Genomic DNA, 13,513 nt, shown 5'->3' on the forward strand with positions numbered 1-13,513 from the left:
TGAACTTACATTAGAACTTCATCACATTATCATGTCAAAGAGGGTGCATATATATGTATATATATGTAAATATATGCATATATATATATATGTACATATATGTATGTATGCACACACACACACACACACACACACACACACACACACACACACACACACACACACACACACGCACACACGTTTATTCCAGGTTAAAAATACACCAATATTTTTGCTAGTGCTCAAGAAAAAGAGCAGGATATTATTTCATTCAATTTAGGTAAACTAAATTACGTGTTAATTACAGGAGGCTTTTTAATGATGTCTATTTAGATTGAAACAGTAGATTTATTGTAGTGATTAATGGAAATTTTGTTTACCTAAATTGAATAAATAAATAATATATACATACATACATATAAATATATGTATATATATATATACATATATACATATTTATACATATACATACACATATATACATATTTATACATATATATATATACACATATTCATATTTATACGTATATATATATATATATATATATACACATTTTTATACATATTGATACACACACACATATATATTATTTATATATTATACTTCTTAAATAGTTCTTTACATAATAACATTTAAATAATCTCTTAATTTCTAGAGATAAAAAAATGTGGCTGAGACAGTGCTGAAAAAGGATGACTTTAAGTTTTTTTTTTATTATTTGAAAATATTTTTTACTTGAATATTCGAATCTTTTGGTTACATTTGTTATTTCATAAAAAAGTAAAAATTAACAACAATTCTCGATTTTCTGAAACTTTCCTTTAATTATAACTTCCCCATAATCATAAGGCCACAAGTCACCACCGAAGGAACCCCCTTTCCCTTAAAAAAAAAAAAAAAGAAAAATCCGTCTGTGATAAATGTACCCGAATTTTCCTTAAAGCGGGCATTCCGACACTGATTGTCGAAAAGCGGGTTTTTCGAAGATCTGTCCGCTTTCCAGTTCCATAAAGTAAAGGATTTCTCCCTTGAATCTGGGCACGTGCGTTTCCTAGAAAAAACAAACAAAAAAAGAATAAGGGTTGTATTGCTATACACATAGATTCGAAAGATTTCTCAATAACAAATAAATGTTACCAAAGGCAAGATAAGTTACTTTTCTGGATATGTTTTTAGTGTTTTTATTTAATTTAAAACGTTTAATCGGTTCGAAAAGCATGCAGTGTTTGTCGGTACATTTGAAAAAGACAAATGGCGGTGAATTTTCTTTCCCCTCGACTGCTGTTGGGTTTAGTCGCCATTGAACGTCTTGAAAATTGCGTCGATCGGCTCTTCCTCTACGCGTAATGAGTATTGAGTGACGTTTTCTATTTGTTGGTTTTAACAGCGTTATTGAGTTTCTTGTACATTGTATCGTATACCTTTACGTTTTGCTTGGGATTCTACGTTTCTTTAGTAATATCATTCATTAATTTCTGAATGACATCCAAATTCCATTGCTATTTTTACGTTTATTCAAAGAAACTGGAATGTTAGAAGTTGGGAAAGTCGAACCATCTTCGTATTTGTCAATTCTACTTGCTGCTTGAGTGGATATTTGTTCTTGCTTTCACCTTAACGCTTAAACCTCTTTTCGTTTGCGTTTAAACAAGACTTTTTATGCAAGTCTATTTGTGACGTTTTTATGTTTTGCTTATGTTTTAATGTTAAAGTCGGTACTTCTCAGTCTATTTATACATTGGTGATGCTGGATCAGGCCGTCTGAAGATATTGGCTTTCTGAGACGAAATGCGCCTCACATTTGATGCTTTTTGTTTTTCTACTTCCTTTTTGCAAAACCTAATTATATTCTGCAAAAACAAAAACAAAAACAAAAACAACAACCCACTTTTAAATTTATTTTTATTTCGGACTATTATTCTCATCTTTATTAGTTATTTTTTTTTTTCATCTTTATTGGTTGTTGTTTTTCACAACGTTTCGGCCAACTATTCCTTTATCCTTCGTCAGGTGGTAACCGCGACGGATAAGAACTTTGAATCTCTCAACTGCATTCGCAGCAATCACTGCCATCCGTAGTTGTTGTCGTCTCACCACATTTTGGCCAAGTAAAGCTCTGGCACGCTTTGGGTTGGATTGAAACTGCTATCTTCAGACAATGTCCATCTGGAACCGTAGAGATTCAACGTCTCTATCAACTGCGCCACGGGCCCCGAAGGGCGATCAAGGTTGGATTCTTTGATCTTATAAATCCACGTTTATTTATTATCTGATCTTCCATAGTCGGGTCCGTATTATTCCTTAACTGGAATTTATTTTTTGAGATGAGCATTATATATATTAATTTATTTTTATTTCGGACTATTATTCTCATCTTTATTAGTTGTTGTTTTTCACGACGTTGTCTGAAGATAGCGGTTTCAATCCTACCCAAAGCCGGCCAATCAACTCTGGTGTTCTGACTTCCTTACTCCTCCCACACTTCTCATCATATCTCACAGACTTCATGCCTTTCTTGAATCTCTTATGCCACTCAAAAACTGATGTTCGATTCATGCAAGATGGTCCAAAAGCAGTCTGAAGCATTCCATACGTTTCTGTGGCATTTTGGCCAAATTTAAACAGAATCTTTTATTGCATTTCGTTGTTCTAAAGTGTCCTCACGTCTAGATTGCATTTTTGAAATTCACCAGCTGTGACAATCAGGCTTTAGTAGGGTGTATTCCGATTCCTGCTGTAGCTGTTCATTTGAACCTGGAATCATAAAAATTGGTCAGTCATCTCATAAGATCTATAGCAATAACATACTGAATTTTCAAGTCGACGACAATTTTAAATCCCTGTACAAAAAAAGTCTGGAAACTTATTGAAGGCACCTCGTATATAAATAAATATATATATCCAACCTATCACATGACATAAAAGTTGTAGAGTGAAAAGAACTCATTTCAAGTTCTTAGTAGAAAAAAATAAAGCATACCCAGTCGGTAGATCTTCGCTTGCTGATTTTGAGGCACATTGCATTGATGTCTGCTGAAAATGTCGTTAACTGCGATATTCAAAGACGTGCATTCGTGCAACATGTTTAAACACTAGAAACGCACAGATAAAAAGCAATGACTACGTAAACAGCAATTATTAGAACACCAGGAACGTTCCCATGAAAAAGCCGAATGTCCATAAGTTTCAGTAATGTTTTTTCCAGAGGTATAAGAAACGGTAAATACATTACTGGAACTTTAAACATTCTGGATGTTACCTTCATTTTGAATTTTTTTTTTTTAAATGTTACAGATTGCTTTATTACTTCCAATTTTCTCCTTGTATTTTTATTCGCCCGACCAGGCAAAAATATATTGAACTCATTTGACATAAAAATACATATTAGAAATATCCTGCAAATAATTGAACTCATTTCAATGTTGGATTGCCTAGGCTGTATGATATTCTTTTTTCTATGACTTTTTCTATGGCTGTAAACACTATCAATAATTCCCCCCACTCTTTATCTGTGCCTAAACCTAAACGTAGATTCCATGAACAAAGCTTTTTTCTTAGAACTGCACGCCTGTGGAATTGTCTTCCGTTTTCCTGCTTTCCGGCTGACTACAACATGGTTGTCTTCAAGTCTAACGTAAACAAGTTCTTGATGAGCCGTTCCATATAAGTTATCAAATTTAACAAATTTTCATTACTAATGATTACTATATTGTCCAATTTCTACTGTACATTCTTTAAGCCTTATCCTTGAGTGGCCTCTTGGCCTTGATAATGTGTTGATGCCTATGAAAAAACAAAAAAAAAAAGAAAAAGTCCAATGTGAACAAGTTCTAATTGAATCGTCCCCCTAAGTAATCCAAGTTACAAAATTCCCACTGTTTACTATGCTAAAATCACAATGACTAATGTATACCTATTAACCCTTATCCTCGAGTGGCCTCTGGGCCTTGATAAGTGGTGACACCCATATAAAAAAAAAATGATTTTTAATAACATTTTCAATATATGTGCTGTTAAGTAAAAAAAAAAAATACGGTTATGCATAACTGATATTTTTGCTAATTGCATTTCATTTCCTCTGATGATATAACCATAGGTACGGGTAAAAATGGGCGGACAAAAATGGGGGGATTTAGTTTTGAAAGCCGATTTATCATAATTTTTTTATAGGTTTCCGACTACTTTTTAATTTAATTTTATTTTAGAGACTAAAGTTAATTTCCAAAAGGAAAAAAATATTTGTGCACGTGAAAAAAAAAAGTTACAAAAAATGTTTTCACGGCGAGCTAACGAATTCAGCTAAATTTTGAAGTTAAATAAATTCATTTTAAAAATCCTTTAAGAGATAAATATTAGTTTCTGGATCTATTTCAAAGATAATTAGTAAAGTAAAGTCCTAAGATATTGAATTAAATAAATAAAAAAACACCTTGTTTATACAAAATACAGCTTAATTAGCCCTAAAAAAGCAAGCAATTATGCCGTTCGGCCAAACGCAACCGATAACAGTTTGTAAACACGAATAGACGAACACCCAACATTTCAGCCAATCAAAACGCTGTTTCAAAATGAAGTCATGATAGTAAAAGTAGGTAGGGATGTCAGATTTTTTTTTCCCAGATGTGCATCCATACATTCCTATTTTGATCGTTTGTATCAATTTTTATGATTTTTTAATTTAATTATTTTTAATGTTCCTGTTTTTAAATTAATTTTTTAAAAAATTATTGTTCGAAATTATATAAAAATTATGTTACACCGAAAGTTTCACATTCTTGCGAGCAAAGAAATTATTAAAATCTTGCATATAAAAATTATGCGAAATCTGTAATTTAAAAAAAAAAAAGTAGAAATATTTTTGCTCATATTTTTTTTTGTGTGAAAATATTAAATAAGCAATGCTTAATTCAATGGTAGTTCGAGAAATTCATTTTTCTTCGAATTATATCGGACTTTAGGGCTTTTTTCATAATGTTCCTGTAAAAATTATTTTACTTTTTTATTGTAACAAATTACGATCATTTATTTATATAAAAAAAGCAAAAATAAATTCTTGCATTTTTTATTTACTATTGAAAACCATAACTTTAGTAAAGGTATTTTTTGTTTAAACAAAATAATACATTTCTACTACGATTTAAATAAAAATAATACGTTCATTATATTCCGCGATCATTATTTGATAAATACTGAAAATTTCATTAAAATTGGTTAATTTCCTGATTTTTGGTGAATTGAGGGGTCAGAATGTTTATACATTTTGAGCATCGGCATTCATTTTGCACGTACATATATAAACATTATTGAAAATCCATGGATTAAGGAAATAAATATAATTTTATTCCATATATTACTTGCTTCAAACAATACAGTCTTACTTTGAATATAATTTTATATATATTTTAATCCAAAGAATTTAACTTCAATTCTAATATATATATATATATATATATATATATATATATATATATATATATATATATATATATATATATATATATATATATATATTACGCACACATATGTTTGTCCTTTCCGACATGGGTAGGATTCAAAAACTGTTCTCTTTTTCGTACGATCTATGACTTTTTCTTTTCTTGCATTTTTACTTCAATATCCTGAAGATGTCCTCTGAAATAAGGACGAAACGTTGATTATTTTAATAATTTAATTTGGTTTTTCTATTTTTCTCAAAACACACACACACACACACACACACACACACACACACACACACACACACACACACACACACACACACACACACACATATATATATCAAGGCCATTTCTGTTGATTGATTTCGGATCAACATTGGTGAGAATATTACAGAAAAATATGTATCTAAAATAAACAAGTGAAGTATGCATGGTCCCATGAACATGGCACAGTGAACAAGGCATAAAAAATTACTAAGTTCAGCATTTGCCGCCCCCACCCATTTAGCCCCAAAAAGTCCCCAGGGACGCCAAATCTTTGTGAAAATGAACAAACGGTACAGTTTTAGGCCTTAACATATTTAAATTTGAGTTCTGAACCATGCAAAAAAAGAAACGACTATATCTATCATTTGCCTCTTCCACTCCCCCATTAAGCCCCCAAAGTTTTCAAGGCCTTAACGTATTTAAATTTGAGTTCAACACCATGCAAAACTGCTAAATAGACATACACAGAAAATTTTGGACAAATATGGTAAAATAGTAAAAAAAAAATGGAGTGTTTTTATTAGCCCTAAAAGCCACTCAGATACACCCAAGAGTTATCGCGAAGTATAGACAAACAAACGTTCTGTTACTTTTTTACTCATATCATGTTTAATGTTTGTGCAAAAATTAAAACAATTCCAAGGTGTAGTAATTGAGAAAAGTGCGCACAGACGAACGGACGAACGGACGAGGGTTAATTTACAGGTCCACCCTCCATTTGTCGGGGGACCAATTAATCATGATAAAATGTTAAATTAATAATGTTAACAAATTCCTAAGGAACCGCCCCCTTAAGTAAACACTTCATCAAATCTCCACACTAACGTAATGTACTTGCAATAACCCAATCTTTCACGAAAAACACCCGTCTAGCTGAATTCACTGTGAAAAATTTCCCCCACTCTATATCTGTGCCTAAATCAAAACGCGGATTCCATGAACAAAGCTTCTTTCTTAGAACTGCACGCCTGTGGAACTCTGTTCCGTCTGCCTGCTTCCCTCCGGACTACAACTTGGATGTCTTCAAGTTCAATGTTAACAAATTCCTAATGAACCGCCCCCTTAAGTAAACACTTCATCAAATCTCCACACTAACATAATGTACTTGCAATAACCCTTATCGCTGAGTGGCTTCCGGGCCTTGATAAGTGGTGATCACTGTGTAAAAAACAAAAACAAAAAAAAAAAAAACAATATGTGTGAAAGATATTGTAATGGTTTAAAAAGCTTTTGCACCGATCTGGTAAATTTGTCAATATTTCAACAAAAAATTACGAAGGTACATTTTGAGAAAACTATAGAAACTGCCCCTAAATTTCCAACTTACGATTTCCTCCTTAGTTCCACCGATGTAAAATGGTGGCTGTATTTGGACGTCGGCGCAGAAACCAACTTTCTTTGCCTCAGCCTCATTTATTTTGACTCCGGATTTGAATGTGTTTGATCCATCCATCGTTTTGAAACCTTTATTCCGGAAGAATTCAACCTAAAAGGAAAAAGAAAATAACCACACAAATGAAAGTAGTCATACTCACCCCCACCTCCCACCCCCTAATCAAAAAAATTAAAAACAATCGTTTCAAAATATAATATTGTTTTAAAATGTCCCACAAGACAAACGAAAACACCATGATTATATTATGTTATTGGACGGTCCTTCCAAAAGTAAAGCCTTCTATTTTTTTTAACTAAAAAAGTTGAAAAGCTATGAAGACGGGAGTAATACCATTAAAATGAGCGACCGTTTGTGCTTCAGAGTATATTTTTCTACATAGTCTCTACCGTTTTCTTCCTTTAAAGAGAGTAGAAAATGGGCTTTGGGTTTACTTTCGTCAGCCTTGAACTCTCGTTTATTTTGTGTTTTAATCCGTTTGTTTTTTTTTTTTCCACAAACGATGTTTCTGACAAAGAAGGAAGAATTGCTGTTTTCTGTTTGGGAATATATCTACCAAACTTATTGTTGACTAATGCCATTCTGAATTTTTGAGATGAGATGTGAATGCTTGTGATATTTTGATTAATCGAACTATTATTCTCATCCTGTGTGTTATTAGCACAACGTTTCGGTCGCTGCAACCTGCGACCTTCTTCAGGTGTTGAAAACATGCTTCTTTTTCTCTACTAAAGAAAGTAGGTTGTTTCTGCATTAGTTTACAGTTCAGCATAAATATCCCGAAAAATTGAGTCATAACAAAGCCTTTAAAAAAATATCGTAGTGACCACTGAAGATTGAATCTTCTCTATGATCTACGGACCCACCCTCAAACCCACGGTTCGAATTCTTGTAATGCAGAGACAACCCTCTTTTCCTGAGTAGAGAAAAAGAGGCATGTTTTCAACACCTGAAGAAGGTCGTAGGTTGCAGCGACCGGAACGTTGTGCTAATAACACTCAAGATGAGAATAATAGTCCGATTAATCAACATAACACAAGTATATTGTTGACTAAAATAAAATACGTATCAAGTGCGCTTGAAAGCCAAATCACAACGTAATATTAGGAAAATAAACAAATATTTTACTTGTTTGAAATTTATAACATAAATATATTTCGAAGCCAAACTCCATCCTCAGTATGCTGTTTTCTTTTAATTTGTCTCCGAAATATATTTGTGTTATGAAAGTCAAACAAGTAAAATATTTGTCTATTTTCCTAATATTACGTTGTGATTTGGCTTTCAAGAGCACTTGGTGCGTATTTTATTTTATTCAAATTAAATCCACGTTTCTATAATGGGACTCGCACTCTTGACATATTGTTGACTAGTTTTTGATCTCGTCGATAACAAATTTAAATTTCATAAAAGCAGGGAAAAATGTTTAAAAAGTTTATTTAATGACTTTTAACGTGAGGGGGATCACTTTTAAACGATAACGTTCTATTAAATTGATACCCCACTTTGCGGCCAGTCAGCAAAAGTCTCCTTATTAAACTATTTTTGTAGTGTAAAAGAAAAAAAAATAATAGAATATTATTATCTAAAAGTGATCCACACGTTAAATAAACTTTTTAAAAATAATTCCTGCTAATATGGAAGGGTAGAGTTGGATGTAATAATCAAAGAAAAAAAAGCGCCCGCGTGTGTGTATTGTGCAGTTATAAGAGAGAGAGAGAGAGAGAGAGAGAGAGAGAGAGAGAGAGAGAGAGAGAGAGAGAGAGGATGGCAGCCATGGATTTATAAGGTGCAGTCTTGTGGAATCTCACGAGATCTCATCTTCCACTACACACGTATGCAAATGAAATAGGGTCAGTTTTCTAATAAAATTCCTGTTGGCAGAAGCCGTGGGGAGAATACGTGCTGGAAGTTGAGAGAGAAATTTGCCAGTGACGAACTCTAGCTGAACTTTTGCTTATCGTATTTATTTTATTTTGTTTTGCTGTTTACCAGCCCATTTAACTGCAGAAAGTTAAGTCTGTTATCGACGGTAATAATTTTACAGCAGGAGGAAAGCTCGTTCAGGCCCGCCATTTATTTTTCAATGAATTTTTATAATGAATTTCCATATTTAGCTAAACTTGTCAGTTTCAGACGCCGCCGTGAAAACATTTTTCACTATAACTTTTTCTTTTCATTGTAAAAATGTTTTATTTTTTGATTTTAGAGATAAACTTTAAGCTTTAATCTTTCAGTCATCAGAAAACGCAATCGGAAACCCACGAAAAATTTCGGCGCTTCTACACTATTGGGACGAAATTTCGGAAATCGTAAAACTGAGTTTCACATGAAAACAATGGTATCTACGTATTCCTCGTATTTTTAAGATAATTATATCAAAAAATCACGAAAATCGATAAGGTAGAAAATTATTTATTAAAGAAAATGAAAATAGAATTTGATGAAAACGACCGTAAAACACAGAAGAGTCCAAAAGGGAGGTAATTTTCCGTTTCGATTTAAACAAGATGGCGGAATTTTTTCACTTGTTAACACGATTAAAGTTGTTTTGTGTTACGGTAATGTTCGGGTAATTCCGACTGCATAATTTGGAAGCTACTATTGTAATTTATTAGAATGGACAAAAAAATAAGTTGAAATCGTTATTTTTTATCTGAAAACTCCATTTATCGACTACAAAATCTCGTCCCAATTCTGTAGAAGCACCAAAATTTCAAATCTATGTCCCCCTGTCAATTTCTGCCATTAAAATTACTAGATTATTTTAAATTTGTGAGATTTAATTGAAATATAAAAACAAATTAATGTGATTTGAAAATTCAGAACTTCTGCATTACACGGACGGCACCATTGTCAAAGGGCGATAACTCCAATTTCTTCTTGGTCAAATAACACGACAAATAAGTAGCGGACAAGATTTTTTTCCGAACACAAAAATATTTGAAAACCAAAACATTTATTGCATAAAAATGTATCAATATATAATTGTAAAAAGTTTGCGTAAGAAAATATAATTTTAATGAAACAATTTTTGAATTAAAACATTAGGTTTTTTTCATTTGGATTTTTTTTTACAAACAATTTAATAATTTAAATGAAACATTTTTCGAATTAAAGCAATATTGGATAAGAGGTGGATGTAGCTTGCTTGAAGCATTGTATAGTATGTAGTAATAGGAATAATATCACTAAAATAAAAAAATAAACAAATAAATAAAATAATAATAATAAAATAATAAATAAAAAAAAAGTAATGCAACGTTATACACTTAACCGAGAAGAAATATCTGTAACGATTATCCCCCTTAGATCAGCTCATCAAGTAGTCTCCCTTTACCAACCGATCTATTCAAAGTCTATGCCCTCACCCCCTCTCAACCAGAACGCAGAAACACAGACAATGAATCAATTAATTAATTAAATCTCCTCAATATAAAATATAAATTATTATAAAAAAATAATAAATTGGAAATAAAAATAATAAAAAAACTTAATCATATTAAATCAAAAAGCTATCAACAAGTTCCGGACAATTGTTTACCGCGAGACTGTTACTGTTTACAACAACACGTTTGAACCAAAGATAAACTATTATATATATAAAAAATAAATAAAAATAAAGAAATGAATAAAAAAACCCTAACCATATTAAATTAACATGCTATCTACAAGTTCCGGGCAATTGTTTGCTGCGATACTGTTACTGTTTACAAAAGCACGTTTGAACCAAAGTCAAATAAATATCTGATGAAGAGATCTTTCTCGAAATATTATATAACACGGATATACAACTAGACCGACTTTCCCAGATGACCACTGTGCAAATATAAATATAATGTGTATAAGAAATATATGAATATGTACACATGTATTTGTAAGTTGTATTAATAAAACTTTCTCACCTACTTCAGCTTGTATCTTACTGTTACCTCTGCATTGTAGCGCCTTCTACACATTCCATTTAACAACATTGGATATTTTTTGTTTGGTTATTTTTTCCGAAACATTTTTTGAATTAAAGAAAATTTATCACTTCAACAAGATATACAGTATCACCCCGGGATACGGCATTAAGAATTAGGCACAAAATACAGTGGACATATATATATAATCAAATAACATTATAAATAATTCCGTAAGGCGGGCAAATACCGTAAGCAGGGACCGGAAAAAAAACATCGTATTTCACATCGTAACCTGATAAAAAAGTTTCCTAGGACCACCGTATATCGGGGTTCTACTGTAGTTTTAATTTTTTCCGACAGTTTAGTGAAAAAAAAAAAAAAAAAAAAAAATGGCGCCGACCATGAAACGCAGAAAATTCCGAAGAAGGAAAGAGTTTGATTCTCACCTTGTAACGTTTGTTTAAGTTGATCTTTTTGGGATGTTTGATGAATGTTCCGTGACTTGATCCGGTCCCGTACTCTGTTGGGTTGAAAAGGAAATAGAAGAGATGTCTGTCGTTCAAGAAAAGCGCTTCAAAGTCACGTTTTTTGCCTTTCGCGTAGAATATCAGACCATTCTCTTCTTTTGCGACCATTTCCAATTTGTACTGCGCCCTGGACACAAACAAAATCTCTTTCAGTTTTATTGGATTTATATATTTGCTATGTTATAAAGAAGATTTATATATTTGCTATGTTATAAAGAAGATTTATATATTTGCTATGTTATAAAGAAGATTTATATATTTGCTATGTTATAAAGAAGATTTATATACTTGCTATGTTATAAAGAAGATTTATATATTTGCTATGTTATAAAGAAGATTTATGTATTTGCTATGTTATAAAGAAGATTTATATATTTGCTATGTTATAAAGAAGATTTATATATTTGCTATGTTATAAAGAAGATTTATACATTTGCTATGTTATAAAGAAGATTTATATATTTGCTATGTTATAAAGAAGATTTATATGTTTGCTATGTTATAAAGAAGATTTATATATTTGCTATGTTATAAAGAAGATTTATATATTTGCTATGTTATAAAGAAGATTTATATATTTGCTATGTAAAAAGAAGAGGAGAGAAGACGAAGGGGGAGTAGAAAAGGAGAGAACGGAATGCCAATAAAAACAAATGAAGCATTCATGGCCCCCCGTTAGTACACAATGAACGAGGCATAAAAAATGACTAAGTTCAGCATTTGCACCCTCTCCCCTTATTTAACCGCCAAACTCCCAGGGGACGTCAAATCCTGGTGAAAATCAACAAACAGCGAAGTTTTAGGCCTTAAAATATGTAAATTTGAGTTCTGCACCATGCAAAAAAAGAAAAGTGACTAAGTCCATGATTTAGTACCCAAAGTCCCCATGGCCTTAACATATTTAAATTTGAGTCCAGCACCATGCAAAACTGCTAAATAGACATACACAGAAAATTTTGGACAAATATGGTAAAATAGTCCCAAAAATGGAGTGTTTTTATTAGCCCTAAAAGTGCCCCTGGGGCACAACCAAGAATTATCGCGAAGTATAGACAAACAAAATTATATAGAAATTAGTTTGTTACAACTTGTCAGAAAGTTTTATAACAAAACGCAAGGCATCATTTTTTTTTTAATAAGCACAAAAAACTGTCAATTTTAGCCATTTTTTTTTAATGCCAATAACAACAAGTGAAGCATGCAGGGTTCCCGGAAAATCCGTTCTGTTACTTTTTTACTCATATCATGTTTAATGTTTGTACAAAATTTTAAAAAATTCCAAGGCCTAGTTATTGAGAAATGTGCGGACAGACGAACGGACAAGGGTGAATTTATAGGCCCACACTCCTTTTGTCAGGGTACCAATGATAATAATAATAGAAGTCTGCTCGGCGTTGCCCGGAAAATCTTTCATTTTTGGCCCTCCCATACATGAGGTCATAGCATATCTGTATATTTATATATACACACAATGGTAAGAGGTCATCCATGACGTCATTGTGATTAAACAAAGGAATACGAATTTACATATAGATTTTTTTTTTCCACATTCACATATTTTTATGCATGTTTTAGGCACCACCTGTCTTCAGCATGGCTAAACTTTTGATAACAATTCCTGCTACTCCCAAATCGGACTGTGACTGCTGTGAAATAAACGTTCGTTAAAATATAACGACACCGTTAAAAAACAGTGTACAACGTCACACTTGCATGGTTGTGAAACATGGCCAATGACGAAACGACAGGTGGGGGAAAGTTGCCTGTTTCACTTCATGAGCTAAGGTAGCAGAGTCAGTTGGTAGGGCAAGGCTGAAGAAAAGATGGGAGAAGTGATGGGAGATACATTTGAGAGAAAAAAGGGATAAAGACCTGGACAGAGATAGGTTAATTTTGAAGTCATTTCTTAATGATGTCCAGCACATGCCAGCATCTAGAATAAACTTTAACTGATGATGATGATGATGTTAATGATGATGATGATGATGATGATGACGATG

The 13,513-nt window shown here is 32.3% G+C and overlaps 1 protein-coding gene across 1 annotated transcript in view; it reads right to left on the reverse strand.

Annotated features, from left to right (window-relative positions):
- Window positions 1-777: 777 nt before the first annotated feature.
- LOC145263643 (uncharacterized) overlaps window positions 778-13,513 on the reverse strand; it is a 119,230-nt gene continuing 106,494 nt past the window's right edge. The window contains exons 3-5 of the mRNA XM_080120495.1: window positions 11,433-11,640; window positions 7,013-7,171; window positions 778-1,031 (exon numbers count right to left, since the gene is read on the reverse strand). Coding sequence (XP_079976621.1) covers window positions 918-1,031; window positions 7,013-7,171; window positions 11,433-11,640 — 481 coding nt within the window. The 3' untranslated portion in view covers window positions 778-917. The remainder of the gene's footprint in view (window positions 1,032-7,012; window positions 7,172-11,432; window positions 11,641-13,513) is intronic.

Source organism: Euprymna scolopes, chromosome 39, assembly GCF_053919585.1.
Source record: "Euprymna scolopes isolate OS-2025 chromosome 39, ASM5391958v1, whole genome shotgun sequence".
In the NCBI taxonomy this organism is placed as follows: domain Eukaryota; kingdom Metazoa; phylum Mollusca; class Cephalopoda; order Sepiida; family Sepiolidae; genus Euprymna; species Euprymna scolopes.